The 22,967-nt window shown below is 37.4% G+C and overlaps 2 protein-coding genes and 5 long non-coding RNA genes across 8 annotated transcripts; 5 read left to right on the top strand and 2 right to left on the bottom strand.

Moving 5' to 3' along the window:
* Positions 1-1,537, bottom strand: LOC129770461 (tRNA:m(4)X modification enzyme TRM13 homolog). Its single transcript, XM_055773305.1, has one exon. It carries the CDS (start codon positions 1,441-1,443, stop codon positions 19-21), a length of 1,425 nt encoding a protein of 474 aa, XP_055629280.1. The 5' UTR covers positions 1,444-1,537; the 3' UTR covers positions 1-18.
* A 3,361-nt stretch (positions 1,538-4,898) lies between these two features.
* Positions 4,899-6,161, top strand: LOC129762539 (uncharacterized). Of its 2 annotated transcripts, none has more exons than XR_008740657.1 (4): positions 4,899-5,523; positions 5,579-5,666; positions 5,724-5,815; positions 5,873-6,161. It is a non-coding gene; the product is annotated as an uncharacterized LOC129762539 (long non-coding RNA). The 2 variants fall into 2 exon arrangements; XR_008740658.1 differs by having other exon boundaries at positions 4,900-5,523; positions 5,584-5,666.
* Positions 6,162-6,851: 690 nt separating this feature from the next.
* On the top strand, positions 6,852-7,722 carry LOC129763287 (uncharacterized). The gene is made up of 3 exons (XR_008740875.1): positions 6,852-7,315; positions 7,371-7,420; positions 7,480-7,722. It is a non-coding gene; the product is annotated as an uncharacterized LOC129763287 (long non-coding RNA).
* A 788-nt stretch (positions 7,723-8,510) lies between these two features.
* Positions 8,511-9,622, top strand: LOC129773246 (uncharacterized). Its single transcript, XR_008742669.1, has 3 exons — positions 8,511-8,732; positions 8,792-9,191; positions 9,248-9,622. It is a non-coding gene; the product is annotated as an uncharacterized LOC129773246 (long non-coding RNA).
* A 1,453-nt stretch (positions 9,623-11,075) lies between these two features.
* LOC129773239 (putative nuclease HARBI1) lies at positions 11,076-11,726 on the top strand. The gene is made up of 3 exons (XM_055776835.1): positions 11,076-11,266; positions 11,324-11,468; positions 11,524-11,726. Exons 1-3 carry the CDS (start codon positions 11,099-11,101, stop codon positions 11,550-11,552), a joined length of 342 nt encoding a protein of 113 aa, XP_055632810.1. The 5' UTR covers positions 11,076-11,098; the 3' UTR covers positions 11,553-11,726.
* A 3,705-nt stretch (positions 11,727-15,431) lies between these two features.
* On the top strand, positions 15,432-16,347 carry LOC129773259 (uncharacterized). The gene is made up of 2 exons (XR_008742673.1): positions 15,432-15,815; positions 15,880-16,347. It is a non-coding gene; the product is annotated as an uncharacterized LOC129773259 (long non-coding RNA).
* Positions 16,348-17,136: 789 nt separating this feature from the next.
* On the bottom strand, positions 17,137-17,919 carry LOC129773255 (uncharacterized). The gene is made up of 2 exons (XR_008742672.1): positions 17,669-17,919; positions 17,137-17,604 (listed from the first exon to the last, which is right to left on the bottom strand). It is a non-coding gene; the product is annotated as an uncharacterized LOC129773255 (long non-coding RNA).
* Between the last annotated feature and the right edge of the window lie 5,048 nt (positions 17,920-22,967).

The raw sequence follows: 22,967 nt of genomic DNA on the forward strand, positions 1-22,967 counted from the left end.
TTGTCCATAAAATGCAGTTTATTTGCTATGTCCAATCAAACATACATTTTCCAATGTAATCTCGCTTTTAGCGTAAAATTTGAGGCTGGCACTAAACCCGTTTTGCTCCAAATACTTGATTCGCCCCCAATCAAGCACTCTCTTGCATCTTTTGCCCACATCTTCCCGCTGAACCCTCGTTAATCCATATTTCACACCATCATTTGGTTCCTCCGTTCTGTGCTCTCGACTACTTCCAGTGCCACAAACAGCCCAGCTGACCATTTTCACGATCAGATCAAAATCTTCTCTGGCAATTCCTTTTTCGAGTAGAAATTTCTTTCCCACATATGTTCCCCAATCGCATCGATGGTGACAGCACAAAGCAAAAACGAACCCTTCCGCACGGAACTCCGGACAATTGTTCTGTTGTTCGCGATTGGCTCGTATTAGGCATCGGAGCGCTAAGTCCGTCGCACCTCCACAAAGATGCTTCCCAATACCGATCACCTTCTTGCTTCCTTGCAGGATATCCAACCGTTTGAGCACCAAGTCACCGATATCTGCCCTCACTCGCTGGATAATGTCACGGTCTTCGATTTTGTTATCCTTCTTGTGTCGATGAGAAGCTCTGTCCACCAAAAATACTTTTGTGTTCGTCAGTTTCGTGCTCTGAATGATTGTCGCTAACCAAAATGCAACACCTCCTTTCCCTGCACCAAATTCGACAAAAGCGGTATGATTCTGGAGAAAATTCTCATGTTCCACAATTCCCAACAAAGAAGCGGACTGAACGAGGTGCTTCAGCGTTTGGGGTCCGTAAGATTCGTTCGATAGTTCAACCTTGAAGGCTGAGTGTTCCAACATTAAATCCTCGATGGTGCCTATCCTAGTATGCTCGTATATTGTGGATATTTTTACGATCAGAGACTGTAAATCTTCGGACGGTATGTCACACAGCTTCCGGATGCTGGCAGACTTATCCGAACCGCAATCTTCCTCCTCAGACAACGCATTAATTCCTGGCTCTATGAACGCCGGGCGTTCCATGGGTTTAGCGTTGCAAATCTTCAAATGTTTCTCAAGCTTAGCTGCCGATATGGTGTGTTTCGGATCCAACGGACAGGGAATACGATTATCCGAAATCTGGGAGGTTTGCTCATCTTCACAGTTTTTGCCACTCGCCGTTGTTCCTGCATGAATCAGATGTTCGCCACAATACTGCTTTCCTTTGCCGACTGTCATTTTACAGTACCGCTTCTTCCGCTGCACGAAATATTTACATCGCGTTGGCTGATCTTCAGTCATTTTTGGCCGCTTGCAAGTGGGTTCGTCTGAGCAACTCATCGGACAGGATGGGTGGCAGGATAAGCCAACATTTACGCAAAGCAAAACAAACCCGATCGGAAGAAAACAGTTCGATGAAGTGTCAATGCAACTAGGGATGTCCGGATGTACAATCATTACATAGCACCTTGTTGATTGGAACACTAGTCACCCCTATTCTGCATTCCGTCGGATTTGCATTTCGTTCGAAACTGCGATCTCGAACGAGTTATAATTTTGCTTTCCCTATTTCGAACGCCCGCTCTAAATTATTTTCGAGTAGTTATCGACACCACGTCGACCGAGCGACGAAAAGTGCTACAAAAGTGATGGAATCCAACCCCGCCTTGTCCCCCGCAGATAGCACTACCCTAAGATAAGATCAGACAATAGGGGGTCTTTTACGGACCAAATTTCTGTCAGATACGGACCAAATTTCTGTCAGTCGTTCTGATTTCTGATTTCTGATTGGTCGATTTCGATAAATTTTGTAAACAAATTCGATTTTTCCAGTGTTGCCAATAAAAATAAATTACGTTGGGTTTGTATTGAATTTAGAAAAAAAATGAATTTAATTGATATTACGATACTTAGTTTAGAGGAAATGTGAAGGAATTGTATACACGTTTTACCTAAAATTATTTTGTTACTATATTTTGATTGAATTGAAAAATTTATATATATATATATATATATATATATATATATATATATATATATATAACTATTGTATATATATATAACTATTGATTGTAGTTGTTTTTTGTTATTTTTATGTTTTTTGTTTTTATGTTTTTATATTTTATGTTTTTTCTTGAAAGCTGAGGATTTATTACATAACATATCTCGATATCAGATAGGCTTTTTTGTGTTTTTGAGTGACTTTTCAAAGTTAACCGGTCGTCCGTAAAATCATTTTTCCACTCTTATCCAAAAATAATTTTTTGCAAAAATTTATTACATTGAACTACTGAACTGATTGAGATGATCGACAGGTTGTGTTTTGCTGACTACCAATCTCTTGTTACACTGCTGACATGTTCTTTCCCGCTGAATAATTTTTTTGATGATGAAACCAGCTATATAGAACAACGAATTTTGTTCTGTTCTGTCGAGAAAAGTTTTCGCTTCATCGACGGTGTACTCATAGTCGAATTCAATATTCATATCATCCACATTATCACTAGAATTAGATGAAGCTGAAATTCGATATGATGTCGATGCTGCTTCATTGTCCATCAATTTCTGGGCTGAACATTCTTCACGCCGCTTTGATAGCAAATCTATCAATCCAATAAGATGTTGTTGTGTATCGGCTGTATACGAAGCATTCGGTACTACGGTCATGTATTGCGAAAGAGTCACAATTTTCAAGTTATTGCTGAATTGCAATGGAGTTGGGCGTCGTTGCTTTGCACGAATCAATGAGAAAAGACTCTCCAGACAATCTTGGACGAACCGCGATGTAAATATTTGTGGGTGTCCTTCATGCAAAAGCCGATCTGTCAACCTCACAATTGCATTCGTGCAAACGATTACACTTGTTTGCCATGGTTTCCAATGTCCGTGTCCTACTTGGAGATCATACATTAACCGCACCATGGTCTTCAGATGAGCGATATCCTCGTCATATTTCATAGGATCATTCAAACAAAATACTTTTTCTTCTGCCCTATTATTGATAAGCTCGAACCATCGAGCAAAGTCTTCTATGAAGCATGCGGTAGTAAGAAGCTCCGGTAATTCTCGTATTTCCGCATGAAACTTCAATGCTGCAGCCACCGTCCTGTTGCAATATTTTGTTGCGTTGCATACTTTCATTTTATCTATTGAAGATGTTCTGTTGTCAAAGCACACATCCGAGGCCGTTAGTCTGTGACAAAGCCGCAACGTGTTGTTTATTTCGGAGTTCACGATTGTGGTTAAATGGTCTCGATGAACAATATTGGATGTTAGCTTTTTTTCACGAACATACCAATCCGGAACTTTCAGGTAGACATTGTTCAACCAGCCATGTACTGTATTTTTAAATACGTGTACGGGATCGGGTATGATCTCTAGCATTCTGTTCTCAGCGTTTGGATGAGGTATCGCAGCATTTAATGTCTCATTTTTGCGACGAATATCGATCCCCAAATCCTTCCACATGCGCTGGTTTTCGGACCCGGAATCTGTTGTTATAAAATGGACACGCAAACTGATTCCCTCTGCTCTTGAAACTGCAGACAATACAGCATTCTTCAAAAACTCTTTTTGTATAGAGTTGCCGGTGTACTCGAAAGCAACCACCTGTTTCCAGCGCGCTGCGATTCCAACTAGCATGAATACCAAAGCTTTACAGGCTAAAGTTTGGGACATAGGAAGCGTTGTTGTTCCAACAAACTGCTTCGTATTTTGGCAAAACTCATTTGCCTCGTCTATGCTCATTTCGTCTAGAACCAATCCGCAGTCCTTTTCTTCAACCGACATTGTGGAGACTTTATGTTGTAGCAGCTCGAATATATCTTCAAGAATACCTACAAAATATCATTTCATATATTAACATGCGATGAGACATATGATTATAATTACATACCAGGACTGAAACGAACTCCTTCAATTTGGCGTAGTAGAGTCCTCGTGGATGGGAACAGGAAGCCTTTTTGAATAAGCTTGTCGTATCCACCTTGACATGCAAACCGAATTTGTAAATTTTCCGTAATCGTTTCATTGGACCAACGTTTCACTTTTTTAACCTCTCCTGTTAATAGCTTAATTTGATCTTCTCTGAAAAGCTTCTTCAAGGGTTGTTTTCCACGAATTCTCGAGGTCAGATATCCGCATTTTTTCTTCCATTGTTTTACAATTCTATTAACGGTTACATCAATATAAAATATTAGAAAATAACATATTTTTTGACACACTACCTTTTCAGCTTGGAAATTTGATGTTTCAAACGAAATATTTCTTCCTGTAGTTGTTTATCTCCTTCATATACGTCAACCAAATCATAATTGTTCTCAATACTTTGTATCTCTTCCCATTCCTCATTCGCGGATGCAGCTAAGGTCGGAATTTTCGTAACTCCATTTTCATTGTATTTCCCATCAACAAAATGAGCCTGTATATATACTAGTATTAGGATATGTTTTAGAATTAGTTTTTAATACTTACGCTACATATTCTTGTGCTTGATTTGATTTCAAAGAATGGAACTTCTAATTCACTGTTCACGCAAAATCGAATCCATTCTTTCCGAATATTTTTGTCTTGAGGGAACCGATAAAATTTATACTCAGGATGAGTATCCGTCCTTCGCTCACAATTTAAGGCTTTACACTTCATTTTTATTTTTGAATTACGTTTTGTATGAATAAAATGGCTTCCTAACGTTGTTTTGGTTGTATTCCTGCTCATATAATAAGATAGAATGTTTTGGTTCAGACAATGAGAATCTGCATAACGCTGTAACGGTTGTCAGATTAGATTTATTTGCTAAAAAAAAATCCCAAATTTGTTTTGGAAACGATTATATTATAGATATGGGTATTTAAAAGACTTATTTTATCCTTTTAAAGCATATTTTTGAGATTGTCTATTTGAAAATATGCAATAATCATTGAATTCGCACCAACCAAATGTTACGATTCATTAAAATAGAAATTTGAAAAATCCGATATTTTATAATATTTGGCAGCTCTGGCATCTTCATGTCATGGCTTCGTTTTTGGATGACGAAGAAGAGTAAGAAGCCAGTTGTCTGGTCTTGTCTTAGGCACTACCTAAAGTTTCAGCCATAATTACTGGAAGATAACTCTAACTGAGTGAAACGGCATCACTGGCGTTTGCTTTTTCTCTTTCACGCTGGACTGTCATTTGAATAAACAAATGAGAGCGGAGCGGACGGGAAATTATTAAAAGCAAGTAATTTTCACAATAAACAAGAGTATTCTGTCTTTAACGCCTTTTTGAATTTTAACTGAATTCTAAACAACATTTGGTTATCCACTCGTGATTTGGTGTCTACGAAATAAAAGGAATAAGGAGACTTGATATTTTTCATGTAATGCTGCCAATGATTGCCGTAACGATACTGCTATTCCGGCTATGTCGCTGTGAAAATGTGCTGCTTTACACCTCGAGCGTCTTGTACGGAACTATGGATACATTCAGGATAAAGAATTAAAGGAAACTATATAATTCAAATAAGGTGGCTTTGAGTTGCGCGTCTTTAATCAGGTATGTATATTTAAGAATATGCTAATGATTGCATTGACAGCATGTTTTTTTCTAGAACAGATTGTCTCTAAGCAACAGTTACACATATTCTTCATATGTGAAAACAAAAAATAGGTTGAATCGGCAACAATCATAAAACAATGGTAACAGCAATCAAATATATTCAATGAAAGGATGGACTAACGTGTATTTTATTTCAGAATATACCGCATTGTTTCTGCCACTTCCTAACTTTCACATTTGAACTGCTTCGTCAGTTGCCGGTGTCACCAATTCAGCGAATGCATTACATGTAATATTTATTTACAAAATTTTTTAGAACCAATTTGTGAATACATTTATATTTCAGTGTGAATTTACCTCGTCTAAATCAGAAAAGCATTACACGAGTATTGAACTGGATGGAATCACTTGGAATAGAATTATGATGGCTCGAAATGTTTTATCAGTATACTGTAAATTCTCGAACCAATACAAACATGAGCTGAGAGGAAATTTACTAATGCTATAACATTTTATTGTATAGTCGTTGATTCTGTAGTATAGTTATGTATATCATAGTATAGTCATATTGCATAGTGATAGTATCAGTATAAATATGTACAAATTAAATTAAAAATAAAATGGTTCAATGTTTATTTACTTTGTTTTCTTATGTTTCACCTTTGTATACAATGTAACGGTACCGGTCGAGCAGTGTTGCAATAGGTCGACGTCGTGCCAGATTGGCAGAGTGTTGGCACGTAATTAGATGTCAAATACAACCCACAATCCAATCGACGAAAAAATCATCGACATAACACCGACCGTAACGCTGGTGCCTATTCGGTACGATGTTGACATCGGGATACGCCATTAGTTTGTATGAGGTAACCTATTCTCTATCAGATTAGTCGGCCCGAAGGCAGTTTTAAATTGGTAGAATTTGTATGAAAATTGTTTCTTGACTTTATTTATCTACTTGAAGTACGTTTTCCTGACCTTAGTTTAAATTATTTTCTATAAATTTTCAGATATTCTCACAAAAACTTACCTTTATAATATAAAATTAATCTTTAGGCATAATTTTTGTATGACGTTTTTTCATCACTTGCATGCAATAGTGATTTTCATTTACATTGAGTACTAATTTCATTTGAGAAAAATAATGTTCATTCATAATTTTTATTTTAAAAGTGTGTTTATTCCTTTTGAAAATCCATACTGTCATGCCTATTCCCCAAATACGTAACATCGAAAATTCGTTGGTCGAAAATACAGAATGGTTAACAAAACGAATCGGCATCACTTTTTCTTCAACGATGAACTGTCATCTCACACCAAAACAACCGGATCATATAACTGGTGAGTATGGAATCTTTTTCTGTTTTTCATTTTATATTTTTTTTCAGACCCATCTCAACAGATTTTCCTCTAGTGGAGTTTGTGGAATATATAGGTTTTTACTTTTTGAATCTGGAAGATTGCCACCGGCGGCATTCCTGAACCCAATTGGGTCCAACACGGAAGCTAAACTAGTTCATATGCATCCGGACAACGTTGCCCAGAAGCAGGCACAACAAGCAATGAATTTCGATACGGAACAACTGAGCAGATGCATATCAGTGAAAGTTTATTCCGTTCTGAGACATTTCTACCAACGAAGTAAGGACACGAACGGTATTGAATTGAATGATGCTAAGCCAGATCAACAGTGTGGGAAGACTGATGGTGTAGATTCGCCACAAGTGGAAATTAATCACAAACGCAAGATGTGACATTATCAGATTCTCCCAAAGTGGTTTCTTACCAGGTATACTATTAGATAGCAGACATTTTAAAATACTAATTATTTTATTTTATTTCAGCTATGAATACACCCGTTCGGATGATGTGGCTTTTTTGCTTCCATTAACTGGTGAATGAGAAAAATGAATTCCCCCATCACCACAGTGCTTATTTCCACTTCTATTACAGCAGTCAACAGCATCGGCTTTCCCGTAGCAGTATCCTCCAAGCCATGGTGGCTGTTCCAGGGGACAACATCAACAGCAGCAGCATCTGGACCTGATCATCGATAGTGTTTCGAGCAACTTTCCATATCGGAGATCTCGTGCTTCGCGCACATTGAAGAAACCTCCTCAGTCACATATGTGTGTCAAGGAGAAAAAGGAGCTGGATTCGAATCGTCAATCCAGACAACCCGAATGTACCGATTGCATTATATATCTTGTTTATATTTTATATGCATTTTGTGTTTTTTTGAATAAAATGATTAAAATCGATCAATGTTTTTCCTTTTCATGTTTCATAACAAACCAATACAAACAAGAGACGATCAGTGTTGGAAGCAGCGTTACATGCAGGTCGACGCCTTGCACATGTTGGCAAAAAAGTGGCGTCAAGTTGTTCGATGAATGCATATGAAAGGTCGATAAATCGATTGCAAGGTGGCAGCATTTGAGGTCGATTATTGACATTTCATCGACCCGATCTTGGCAGGCAAAACGGATTGTGGGAAAGGATAGATCGACAAAATTATTGCAAAGTGGCACGATATCGGCACCGTTGTCGACACCATTTTCTGGGACCGATTAGGCACAACAAAGTAGAGTGGGCGTATTGCTCATTCCCACAATCCAATCGACGAAAAAAACATCGACCTAACAACGACCGTAACGCTGTTACCTATTCACGATGACGACGATTAGGTATCGATATCTGGATACGGCATTAGTTTGTATGAGGCAAACTATTCTCTATCATATTAGTCGGCCCGAATCAGTTTATATTTGCTAAAATTTGTATGAAATTTTTTTCTTGGCATGATTTTTTCTACTTAAAGTACGTTGTCATGACCCTAATTTGAATTATTTTCTATAGACGTTCAGATATTCTCAAAAAAACATGTCATTATAATATAAAATTATCTCAAAACATATTTTTTATGACGTTTTTTCACCACTTGCAGGAAATGGTGATTTTCACTTACATAGAGTACTAATTTGATTAAGGAAAAATCATGTTCATTCATAATTTTCATTTTAAAAGTGTATTCATTCCTTCTGCAAATCCATACTGTCATGCCTATTCCCCAATATCGCCAACGCGGATAGTTCGTTAGTCGAAAATACTGAATAATTAAACAAACCAAATGGCATCACTGGTGGTTCTTTTTTCCACTCCGCTAAACTGTCATCTCAAACAAAAACAAATGGATCATACAACTGGTGAGTATGAAATATATTTCGGCTTTTTAATTATTAATTATTTTATCTTGTCTTATCAGCTATGAATACATTCGACTCGTTTGCTTCCATCAATCGGTAAGTGAGAAAGATGATTTCTCCCATCACCACAGTGCGGATTTCCACTTCTATCACAGCAGCCAACAACATCCGTTTTCCTGCAGCAGTAACCTCCAACCCCTGTTGGCAATGCCGGGGGACAGCATCGACAGCAGCAACAGAACTTTCCCCATTCCGTGCTTCTCGCACATTCAAAAATCCTCTTCAGATACGAAAACTCAACGACAAGGAGGTATTTATCAACTTGCTCAGCTGAATTGCCACCCCGGAGGAACCCGAATGCACTGATTCCGTAGTATAGTAGAATGAAAATAGGCGAGGTTAGCGAACGTAATCGCATGATATTTTAATGTTCGCATTTTTATCCGGATCATACAACTGGTGAGTAGGGAATTCATTTCTGCTTTTCACTTACTAATAATTTTATTTTGTTTCAGCTATGAATATATCCGACTCAATCAATCGGCGAGTGAGAAAGATGATTCCCCTCATCACCACATTGCTTATTTCCACTTCTGTCACACCAGCCAACAGCATCAGCTTTCCCGCAGCAGTATCCTTTAAGTCCAGGGTGCTATTCCGGGGAACAGCATCAACAGCAACAGCAGCAGGACCTGGCCATCGATAGTATTTCGAGCAATTTTCCCCATCGGAGATCCCGTGCTTCACGCACATTGAAGAATCCTCCTCAGCCACATATCTGTGTCATCAAGGGCAAGGAGGTATTCATCAATGTACTCAGTCGGATTTGAATCGTCAATCCAGACAACCCGGATGCACCGATTCCATTATATACCTTATTTTTATTATACATGGTTTTTTTTTATTATTTTTTTTTTTCAATAAAATGATTAAAATCGATCAATGTATTTCCTTTTCATTTTCAATAACAAACCAATACAAACAAGCAGCAAGCAGTGCTGGAAGCAGCGCTGCAAGCAGGTCGACGCCTTGCACATGTTGGCGAAAAAGTGGCGTCAAGTTGTTCGATGAATCCATATGAAAGGTCGATAACTCGATTGCAAGGTGGCAGCATTTGAGGTCGATTGTTGACATTTCATCGACCCGATCTTGGCAGGCAAAACGGAGTGTGGGTTTCGATCGAATTATTTCAAACTGTTCGAAAGAAATTCGAACAGTTCGCGTTGACGACTCACCGATGCTGCCACCTGCAATCAATTGCTCTGTTTGTGGGATTGCTGTGAACTATTTAAATTACTATGGCAAAAGACTGTTTTCAATTCAAAAGTGGTCAGTGAAAACTGTTACCATATGTGTTTTAAATGATTGCAATATGCATTGCCATTCCTTTACATCTATTTCATATACAATATAATCGAAATGAAAAGAAAAGTTTATATTAATATTAGGAACCATCATAAATCGCTATTTATGCAAAATTTTATTCCACTAGTTCGTAGAGAACTTGTCAAACTATAGTGTAAAATACATTTTTAATACAGCCAACTCAATTTTCTTTCATAATTTTTGTTTCGATAATTTATATTCATTACGAATGCATCATTTTGTTCAGCATAAGGTGACTTACGCAACTATCCTATATGTTTTGACATAATTAGCATTGGAGAAGATTACCCTTTCGTTTGATACTTACTTTTATTATTTGTATCACCAAAATCATACAAAACTGCACGATACAAAAGTATCGATTTTCATATATGTTTTCCTCACAAATACCAAACATCAAAACTCAATGTCGTCGAATGGCAAAATAAGCAAAATAAACCTAAAAGACAGTTGTGCCGGGTGCTGAAATTTAAATTTATTTGAATTGTTCTTCGGTGTGAATAGAAAATAAGTGAGAAAATAAATTTGCCAAATGGATTCCGCCTTATTGTCGGTATTGGCAGTGTATGAAGAAATCGGAATACTTCGTTATAATCGACGGAATCTGTGCACATCCGGTAATTTAATGGAGCTTTCAGACGATGCGTAAGTAAAATTTATTTGTCTCTGAATTTCTTAGATTTTTTATTATCGATTTTCCTCTACTATGCAGATTCATTAAAAGCTTTCATTTGAATAAAGAGGCATTCCGATACGTTTTGGGGGAAATTGAACACGATTTTTCCAACACAAAGAAAAGTGGCATTCATGTTAAGGAAAAGCTGGCGGCGTGTTTGAGATTTTTCGCTGAGGGAAACTACCAGCTTGGAGCGGGAAAAGATTTCCATATTGCGATGGCACAGTCCACTTTTTCTAAGGTGTTATCTGAAATGCTGAACATACTGGAGCGAAGATTATATTCTAAGTGGATATCATTGGAAATGTCGGAAAATGAACAGCGACGTGCCAAGCTTTATTTCTATGAGAAATCTGGAATTCCAGGAATAATCATGTGTGTTGATGGAACACATATAAAAATAATCCCCCCTAATCAGAATCGAAATTTATTTTATAATCGAAAGGGGTTCTACAGTCTGAACGTTCTCATTGTAAGTACAGCATGCAATAAATAAAAAAATTGTATTTAATTTTTTTTGGCATTATAGGTTTGTGACGATCAGCAGAGGATCCGTTTCGTTGATCCTAGCTTTCACGGATCTAATCACGATGCCCATATATGGCGAATAAGCCCTGTACGAACGTATTTCGAGCAGATGCATCGAAACGGCGGAACACAAACTAAAATACTGGGTAAACAAAATTGTTTAAATTTCCTAGATGTGCATGATAAAATTGTTTGCCACAGGTGATGCAGGCTACCCATCGGAATCATGACTGGTAACGCCATTCAGAGCTCCGGAAGAAGGCAGTTTGGAAAGCGATTTCAACCAGAGGCATGCTTTAGGTCGAGGCATAGTCGAACGAACAATCGGTGTTCTTAAAAATCGTTTTAGATGTTTACTTGGAGCGCGACAACTACATTATACTCCTACAAAATGTGCTCAAATTGTAAATGTGTGCTGTGCACTTCATAATATATGTTTGGAATACGGATGCTCTCAGTAGGGGGCATATTTTGATGAGTCATATCAATAAATTTTCATCCTCTCCAATACTAGCAACTATCATCTATTGTTACTTTTTGTATGCGATAAATAAAAAAATACGATTTGGTGATCTAATGTCTAAATCTTGTGTTTATTTTTATAATGCAATATTTGAATGTTCGGAAAAATGTTCTATTTGCATTTCTAATATTCATTTTTAACCTCCAGCTTCTCTCGAGCGATTTTTTCCATTTCGCGGTTATGTCGATTTTGTTTGAGGTACCCAACAGCGATTCCATTTCCGAGTGAAATTTCTGTTGTTGTTCAATTTATATTTGAACTAAATTGAGGGCAGATAGCCTAGGTCTCTTTGGTTGGGAGCATTGAGGAATAGCCGTATCATTCGCATCGTCGGACTCGTCAATTGAATCGCAACTTACATCTGCATTAACCTCGTTGTTTTTTCCCTTAGGTGTTCCTTGTGAAGAACAACCTGGTATTCCTTCTACGGTTTCCAACAGTCCAGTTAGCTGAACCGCTTGCTCCTCTAGCTCAGACAAATGTATCGTTCTGTTGGGTCCTCCTCCAGTTGCCCTTTGCTCTCTTTTGTTGTGAGAGAGTTTGCGCTTCAACGCTGATTTATAATCCGCCCACACCTGCCGGACATTAAAAGTGAAATACATATGTATTATTTCGGAATAGTTTCAGTAAATACCTTTTTCCATCCAGACCCGTCACGGATGGGTGGTCCCAAACTGTTTAATTCAGCAGCACAATCGTTCCAAAATGGTCCGGAGTTACCACGTATAAATCCTTTTGCGATGTCGGGGTTCTTCTCCAAAAGCTGCACCAGCCGCTCAAACTGTTTCTTTGTTGTTGTTATGTTTTTAGTTTTATCCCTGTGAATAGAAATTTGAATAAAAAATCAATTAAAAGCAACCGATGTAAAACTTTACTTACATTTTTTTAGCAATCCGCAGTAAAAAAATATCGGGAGAAATTCGACTGAAAACCACCACTCGAACGAAATAAAGAAAGGGTTCGACATTCGAGTAGCGTCGAACGAAAGATGTTATACAATTCAAACGGAATACAGAATGAAATTTTTCAAGTCGTTCGAAATATTTCGAATCGTTCGGAATACAGAATCGGGGTGAGTATCTCGATTTCATGAACATCACGCATTCGAGACATGTATTCACGTAGTTAATACCGGCGCTACACGATTCGTCCAACGCTTGACAGCAGTACTAGTAGCAGCAGCAGACCCGACAAAACGAAGATAACAATCGGAGAGGCAGCCGCTTACGATTACAGGAAAACAAAAATTAAGACCACCCAAGCCAGTAAAGTAGGACATAGGACCGGATTGTTACAGGTGTGAATTTTCCATTTCCATAGTTTTATCATGTCTTATCAATTCGTTATCAATAGAAATGGCAGTTGCCGCTTGTGCAATGAGCCAGATTCTAGGGACGATTTAGTCGCGTGCGATGAATGCGACCGATGGTTCCATTTGACGTGCTCAGGCTTGAATCAAAAACCTACAAAAACTGAAAGATGGATATGCATGCTCGATATTCCCTCGAACGCCGATGCGTGTTGAGAAATTGGTGATGGTTCCGCCTGGTGCTGTTCGTAAGTTTCTCCGGGTGTTATTAGTTCGATATTCCCTCGAACTCCGGCAGGTGTGGAAGATGGACAGTCATGGTGATTCTCCTCATAGCTCCGATATGCCCTCGAAGACTAAGCCGAAGATTCTAAGACCCCAAAATTACCATTGACTCCCACAGCCGGAACTACCGACTGCGCCAGTTAAGGACTTCAGGTTCGATGAAACAATGATAGAGTTTGAGCTCTAGACTAGAACTAGTTTATTTCACATTGTTTCTCATTTTTATCCACGGCTTGAAACTTTACTTTATCTACCCTTTTCAGCATAGGCGGATTACCTGTATATTACCCTGTTTCCTAGCATTGTCCTTGTTCAATGCGTACCCACGTGGAAAGCATGCTCTATGTTGCTTCTATGGTTGTATACCTGGCGGCGAGTCTGAATGTAGGGATCTTAACTACTCCCCCTTTTGAAGACGAATCGTCCCGATTCATTTTATTATCATTTATCATGCTCCAATGCTCGATACTTACCTTCAGTACGAAGACGTCTTCTTTGCTGATTATCGGTTAAAACAGTATCCCCAAAAGAATTCGGCGAAAATTGACGCAAACAAACGAATATGTTTGGCGTATCGGACGAGCTTTTGTATCCATTTCCGTCTCAACAATTTGGTGGTCTGAAAAGTGCGAACATTTAACTGACTTTTTTAAAATTATTCTGCTCCGTCATCGCAGGACGTGGCACTTCGACATTTTGCTGAAGTAAACAAAAATTGTTCAGCATGAAATCAATAAAAAAAATCACATAAAACAGTGAAAATGCGGTACACTATCGGGTTTATCGTCGGCTCGACTTGCAATTTTGTCACTTTTTATGATTTTTGTAACATTTTTTTTAAATCGAGAAATTCACTATGATGAACTATTGCGGTATAGCCCATTTTTTGTACTGCACTTCAAGCTTATCTGCTGCTTATTGATGAAGGAGTAGAATGAAATTTATGGCGAGATAGGTGCTAATCAGGAATACTCTGTTTGATAAAATGGGGCTCCAGAATAACTATATCAAGGTGTTAAAGTCTGCGTCTTGCAGCTACAGAGCAAATGTTCCAAGATTTCGCTTTCGGCATTACAGAAGCGACAAATATTGTGCTAAACCTATGCTCTTAAGAAGGCATTTGCTAGGACAGTGTCCTATTTTAACACCAGTGAATGTGCTAAAGTCTTTCTTATCAAGGCTCAGCAATTGTTGATTAATTTTAATATTCGGCATGATAATTTTGTTTTGCCTGGTTAAGTTGTACAGCCATCCAATTGGCTGTCACTTCCCGATCTTCCCATTTCTTTAGCTCACATGTGTGTTGATACAGTCAGGAATTCCACAGAATGGTTCTGGTCCGGTGAAGGGTGAGTTTGGGCCGCACCTTGCAAGTTCGTCTGCTTGTTCATTTCCCTCTATACCGCAATGATCAGGAATCCAGTACAGTTGTATCAAACTCATTTAAGGCAAATGTATTCCCAGGAAATTTTTGAACCGCACTTGAAAGCATAAGGCCGATTACACATTATCCGGTTTCTGCCGGACCGGTCTGAAACCCGAATGGCAATTTTCGACCGTATCAACCTCTTCACGGCGCCGTGATGCAGCCGTCAACTGCGACTGCATTGTCCGATGACCGGACAAGTATTATTCGCGATGACAGTAGCATAGTATCGACGGCTGGTGGACACATCAGTTTGGGAAAGCAAATCATCCTCTATAAGATTATTAGACCTTAAGACAGTTTTAAGTTGCTCAATTTTTAATGAAATTTTTTACATCATGTTATTTCATTACTTTAAACACGTAGTACTGACCCTTACTTAACCATTTCTGTATATTTTTCTTGATATTTTCACAAAAACTCATCATTATAATATAAACCATTATTAAACCATTATTAAACACAATTCTTGTTCAGGGGTTTTTCCCTACTTGCAAAAGAACGTTTACTTCATCACATAAATAACATATTTGTTAAGAAAAAGTTTATTTTCATTCATAATTCTTATTTTGTATATGAGTTTACTGCACCTGAAAATCCATTATCACTATCATTTCCCAAAAGCGGAGCACGAAGTTCCATGCCATCAACACGAATTGACAGTTGTTTGCCATGTCTGTTAGTATTAGTACAATTCAGGCAATTTTTCGTCCCATGTAATAGTATGTGTGCGCTATTGACGTTTGTTTATTGTTTTTGAAACCAATAATAATTTTGATAATTGATAATTTGCAAGTGATATGAATGCTGAAATTTTTATTTCACTTCTTCAGCAACTACCAGTGCTGTGGAACAAATTCTGTGATACAAGTTTCTGTTCAAAGAGAAGCAATGGTCACAGGTGCACGATGTCATCATTGAGCATATTGCCACGGACTGTGTTATTAACGGTGAGTGGTGTCTTTCGACAAGCAGATCGAGTTATTCAATTAACTTCTATTTTTTTGTTCACAGGCAACATCCCTTATTTGAAATTATTCCTGAATTTCTGGGTATTCTAGTTTTACCTGACCCGGGACGCGATCAACGACGAGACCGAGGCACTCAAGTTCAAAATGTTCCCATGCCCGATGCCAAAGCATTGGTTCTGTCAGAACAAAATTCCAGCTTATCTGATTTGGTAATTCTTTGCCCCGGATCCGCGTATTGATAGCTGTGATGCGAAATGGGCTCGAGAAGCTGCCCCTGCCCCAGGAGGCATATGTTGAGCGCGTTCTTGGACGAGGATATGCGGAAGCAGCAATGGAATAGTGTTTGAACGAATTATAATGTTATTTTAATCGTATTTTTTTATTGTAATAGTGAAATAAAAAACACTCTAGAATGTATGTATGACATACATTCTCTTGCAGGAAAATTCCATGATAATTACAGGAAGTGAACACATTATTGATGTAAATAAATAGTGCTCCTGGCTTGTTACGGAATGTTTTTATTATTGGCTCATCAAATTGCACTTTTATCTAACCGTGTTTCTGAGACTGTTGAAAAAAATATGTGGCAACGTGTGAAATAAATCATGCTATTTGTGGAAGCATGGAAACAAAATAATTATGCGTATGAATGAGTAAACCACAACTGGATTAAAGTTAGTTTTTGTAAAAGTATTCTGAAGTGGGGCGGAAGTATTTACGATAGGTAAGGTATAAACGCCGATATGATGCAGGGCGATTACACATTATCCGGTTTCTGCCGGACCGGTTTCAAAAAGCGCCGCTGGGTTTGGACGGATAACCGGATAACAATGTGAAAGACACTTCTCACTACACAAAACCGTACATCTCTCACAAACACATACATGCTTTTATTTATATAGTGGATTAACAGGTAAACATTGCTGCAAATATTCCGGTTACAGGCAGCTGACTGCATGTGCACCTTGGTGAGCACATAGGGACAAATGTTGGAGTGGCACACCAGGAGCATGGTCAAAGTGAGACCAGGCCTCACGGATATTACGCATATACTGCATCATATCGGCGTTTATACCTTACCTATCGTAAATACTTCCGCCCCACTTCAGAATACTTTTACAAAAACTAACTTTAATCCAGTTGTGGTTTACTCATTCATACGCATAATTATTTTGTTTCCATGCTTCCACAAATAGCATGATTTATTTCACACGTTGCCACATTTTTTTTTTCAACAGTCTCAGAAACACGGTTAGATAAAAGTGCAATTTGATGAGCCAATAATAAAAACATTCCGTAACAAGCCAGGAGCACTATTTATTTACATCAATAATCTGTTCACTTCCTGTAATTATCATGGAATTTTCCTGCAAGAGAATGTATGTCATACATACATTCTAGAGTGTTTTTTATTTCACTATTACAATAAAAAAATACGATTAAAATAACATTATAATTCGTTCAAACACTATTCCATTGCTGCTTCCGCAGATCCTCGTCCAAGAACGCGCTCAACATATGCCTCCTGGGGCAGGGGCAGCTTCTCGAGCCCATTTCGCATCACAGCTATCAATACGCGGATCCGGGGCAAAGAATTACCAAATCAGATAAGCTGGAATTTTGTTCTGACAGAACCAATGCTTTGGCATCGGGCATGGGAACATTTTGAACTTGAGTGCCTCGGTCTCGTCGTTGATCGCGTCCCGGGTCAGGTAAAACTAGAATACCCAGAAATTCAGGAATAATTTCAAATAAGGGATGTTGCCTGTGAACAAAAAAATAGAAGTTAATTGAATAACTCGATCTGCTTGTCGAAAGACACCACTCACCGTTAATAACACAGTCCGTGGCAATATGCTCAATGATGACATCGTGCACCTGTGACCATTGCTTCTCTTTGAACAGAAACTTGTATCACAGAATTTGTTCCACAGCACTGGTAGTTGCTGAAGAAGTGAAATAAAAATTTCAGCATTCATATCACTTGCAAATTATCAATTATCAAAATTATTATTGGTTTCAAAAACAATAAACAAACGTCAATAGCGCACACATACTATTACATGGGACGAAAAATTGCCTGAATTGTACTAATACTAACAGACATGGCAAACAACTGTCAATTCGTGTTGATGGCATGGAACTTCGTGCTCCGCTTTTGGGAAATGATAGTGATAATGGATTTTCAGGTGCAGTAAACTCATATACAAAATAAGAATTATGAATGAAAATAAACTTTTTCTTAACAAATATGTTATTTATGTGATGAAGTAAACGTTCTTTTGCAAGTAGGGAAAACCCCTGAACAAGAATTGTGTTTAATAATGGTTTTATATTATAATGATGAGTTTTTGTGAAAATGTCAAGAAAAATATACAGAAATGGTTAAGTAAGGGTCAGTACTACGTGTTTAAAGTAATGAAATAACATGATGTAAAAATTTTCATTAAAAATTGAGCAACTTAAAACTGTCTTAAGGTCTAATAATCTTATAGAGGATGATTTGCTTTCCCAAACTGATGTGTCCACCAGCCGTCGATACTATGCTACTGTCATCGCGAATAATACTTGTCCGGTCATCGGACAATGCAGTCGCAGTTGACGGCTGCATCACGGCGCCGTGAAGAGGTTGATACGGTCGAAAATTGCCATTCGGGTTTCAGACCGGTCCGGCAGAAACCGGATAATGTGTAATCGGCCTAAGGAGTGTAAAGTGCCGCTTGGATATCTGAGAAGATGCAAATGTTAGCATGTCGATAATTTTTTTTTGAGGCACACATTTATACATTTTATTATTGCAGTTATTCCTCTCTGAAAAACTGTTGGCCAGTTCGATTTAGCTACAGAAATTTGTATTCTGGGACCATACACTCCAGCACCTGTTCTGTTACCCATTTTCGACTCATCAATATAGAACATGATTGAGAACCATTACGAACACTGGGACCACCTTCATCCCATACTGAACCAGAAAGTTTGATCACTCTGTATGGAATGCCAAAATTGATCCTATCAATTGATGCGAACATTATTCCGATCTGTTAAGAAATGTTCGAGTTATAAGCATTCGAAATACGGGTAGGGTTACACACAAATCGGCAGAACAAATGTATGGGATAAAGGGAAGTTCTTCCAGTCTTCATGGATTTAAACCGTTTAGAGATTAGCAAATTGTAATGTATAGCATATCAAACGAATCTTACCAATCCGATTCGATTGGTTTGGAAATCATGAGAATTCGTTCAAAGTGAAAATAGGTATTAACGTTAACTTTATTTCATGAAAACGTGACCTGTTTTCTGATTTGGCACCCTACCTGAAAGACGTAGTTCTACGTCAAAAATATAATAGAATATAGTGCCATAAGCCATAAAAAACATATACAATAAATTATTACGAGAGCAAACCCACTTTCATGGCAAATGTAATATTTTTTTAAAGAAGACTAATACATCGACTTCAATTGGATATGTCTATAATTTAAATCGATTCTAAATATGGATCTAATATTTTGCGATAAGGAACAAAACTACCAATTTTGACGAAAATCTGGGAGCCACTATATCGGTTTGGCATGGAATGGCTGAATATCACCTTTATGTACAGTTTACTTAGAGCAATTACACGTAAAACCAACCGGTCGCTGCTCGGACCACTTCCGATATTTTGTTTCAAATTTATTTTGTAAGGGCGTATCTACAATCATTGACCTTTTTTCGAAAACCGAAAGCCAGTTATCTGTTCAAAATACGATGCTTAGTGATGTTTTTTTATAAAATAAATCAACTTTTTTGAAAATTAAAAATATATTGGATTATCTATTCAACTCAAAAAATCAATTTAACGGTTAGTGTTACATGGACAATTTTAATAGAACGTAGATATTAATTATTGGGCCCTATTATAGAAATCAGTCGAGGATTCGATACAATCACTATCACTATCACACCGAGTAAAATCAGGAATTATAGAAATCGAGGAAAACAGCTCGATTCGTTACTCTGCTCGAATGTCAGTGACAGTAATGAAAATTTTTGAAATGAGTTTGAAATGTTTCACAAAGCACTATAGAAAGGATGCAAAATCTTTTTTTTTGAGACATCGGCTATGAAAATTATAAATATCTATATTTCCAAAAGTGTTAATATGGTTATGTTTTGGAGAAAACTGATATTCCCTCTACGAATGAAGCTTAATGGGTGTAATGCATGCATGGATGTGTAATAAAAATGACTTCATGGAACAATTTGCTTTACAAAAAATATAATTATTAGAAAATGAAATGAATTCCGTAAAGAGTCACGCATGAATTCCACTTTTTTTAGCAAAACAATTTTTTTGCATGTAATTTTCTTTTAGCGTCGATTTCTCGTTGTAGCGGCGTTAATAGCTTTATTGTATTGGGCCACCACCTGTGGCCTTAAATTTTCGCTTGTTGTGTGCTAGTGTTTTCTTTACCTTTCATCTCATGTCAATCCAAATCTGTACTTTAAAAAAAATCATTATTATTTTGCAAGACATTTCAGCTTTAGCATATGGTATAGAAAGTTTGGTATAAAATAGCAATAAAAAAGAAAATTACTGACAAAAGTAACACGTACTAATGTACGCTAGCAGGATTAAGCAATTTTTAGGTAGGAAATACGGTTGATAGTAATTCAAAGAATATGATAAAATTTGCTTATGAAGTTATAAGTATCTTAGAAGAAATACTTACTTTCTGCCATTCTGAACCAAGACACATTGATGGTCTCAGTGTATCAATCTCCTCACTGAATTCCTCCCACTTTTCCTTAACAGGGATTCTAATTGAACTGCCTCCAAAAAAAAACTCGAGCAATGTTTACATTCGCTTTCATTGGTTCAACGAGTCGTACTGGTGGTGATTTATCTGTCCACTCATTTTCAGCCACTGAAATATGCGCTGGAAGTAAATTCTGCATTGTAATTTACAACATGGTTAATATAAATAATGATGGATTGAACACTTACCTTGTATAGACTATTCTGGCAACACCGTAAAACAAATACTGATCAAAACAAACGAACATGTGTTGAAAATTGCATATATTTAAGCGTTTCTGAAATGTTTCCCAAAGGAAAGTATCAGGGACGCAAACCAAAATAAAATAATTCTCTAAAGATATGCAAAAAGCGAACCAAACAACTCGAAAATTTCTGATACTTGCATCGATAGCTATCACTCGCTCGGTGCTATCGAATTGCTCGATTTCTATAATAGTAAAATAGAGCTAACGAGCAAAATTCTTATCGCCTCGATTTCTATAATAGGGCCCATTAACCTTTTGCGGTCGTATTAAATTTGGACATGGATGTCGCACTGGTTGGGATTATATTTACTTGAAAAACAGTGATGTATAACTTTGTGAGATTAGATGAATAAGATTAATTAATTTTTCACTAAAGATAAGTATTTATTGAACAATGTGTTCTAATGTGTTTTTTATATATTGAAAATATGCTATAATTCTTCGCGTGTGATATCTTTCGAAACAGTTCTCAAAATGCAGTCCTGGTTTCGCATGCATCACAAAAATAATTTGTTGAACATACAGAACAATGCTCTTTACATCTACACAGTGCCGCAATGGAGGTTTCCATTGGGCCTCTCCTCAAGCATAGATAACAACTTTGATTTATACCAAGTATCAATGGCGTCGAGTGGATCTTTCGCACCCGAGATTACGATTATTACGCTGCTAATAGCGTAGATGTTGTCAGAAAATCGGTACTTTGCTGGTGGTATCGGTTTTGAAGCAACGGGATGCGCAAAACGAATTCCAATGAATATTTTGAAACTTTAGGATAATACCTAAAGCGTTACAGAGGGGTTTTTGAAAAAAAAAATTGCCTAAATGGCAGCCTTTTTTGTTAAAAATGAGTACTTTTTTCTGAAAAATCGCTTTTTAAAAAATCGAAACAATGAGATATCAAAAAACGACTATGTAACGATTTGGATAATTCATTTTTACATGCTGATAAAAAATTCAGCCGATTCGGTCGAGTGGATCCTGAGATATCGATACCACCAGTTGAAGAAACATGGTTTCGAGAAAACCGCGTTTAAAAATTCGTACAGCAATACTATATCCTTTGAGGTGACTTCGTTCTTTTGGCTGCAACTTCTCAACGAAATAAATATCTAAAAATCATTTAAGGACCACATTTTACACACAAACGCAAAAAAAGTGTCGCAGAATACTTCAAAACCTGAAAGTTGAAGCTGAAAAAATGTATACAACATCTTCATGCGTTGACTCCACACGAAGTCACATCACTCATAGAATCACTCAAAAATCTCGGCATCGAAACAAAACGAAACATCCCTGCCTAATGTACCATCTGCATCGACTGTACCAATCGTACCAATTATGCCAATTATGCATTTGTGCCAACCGTGCCAACTGTGCCAGTGGTACAAAATTTGACTATACCAATGGTATACGCACATTAAATACTAATATCGTCAAAAAACTAATATTTTGGGCCACTTTTACTTCTATAATTATCTAAATGTTTTGGCCCGAAATATCATGAATTTGTGAGACATTTCTCGAGCTTTCCATATTACCTTGATTTTCAATGCCATTAGTGACGTCATCCTTTTTCCTCCAAAAAATTTTCGCGTGCCACTACACCCGTATATCTAGTCACTACTTCAGCACTGTATCGAATATTGCGGTATGCACTGGAGAAATAGTTTAGTAAAAGCAGCTACCAAATCTTTAGTAGCCAAAACATTGGTAGAATATACAAATGTTTTGTAAATATTACCAAAATTGCGTAAAAGCGATGTCAGACACAATGAACGTTCCTACCAGAGATTCGTAGATTTTACTTCATACCATTAGTAACTTTGTTTTTTTTGTCATACCTAACATCTGTGATGTGCGCACTTTGCAATCGCTATTTCTATTTTGGAGATGAAGCGATTCGGAGGTAAGCATTTTGTTGATGTTACGTTTCATTACATATATACATATTTAATATTATTAACATATGTATTTCTTTTCTTCATAGAGACACGAGAGAACAAAATGCGGATGAAACGGGCTGTTGCTACCGACACTCCCTAAATAATGCAAACTAGAGCGATGCAGCAGGAAG

Source organism: Toxorhynchites rutilus, chromosome 1, assembly GCF_029784135.1.
Source record: "Toxorhynchites rutilus septentrionalis strain SRP chromosome 1, ASM2978413v1, whole genome shotgun sequence".
Taxonomy (NCBI): Eukaryota; Metazoa; Arthropoda; class Insecta; order Diptera; family Culicidae; genus Toxorhynchites; species Toxorhynchites rutilus.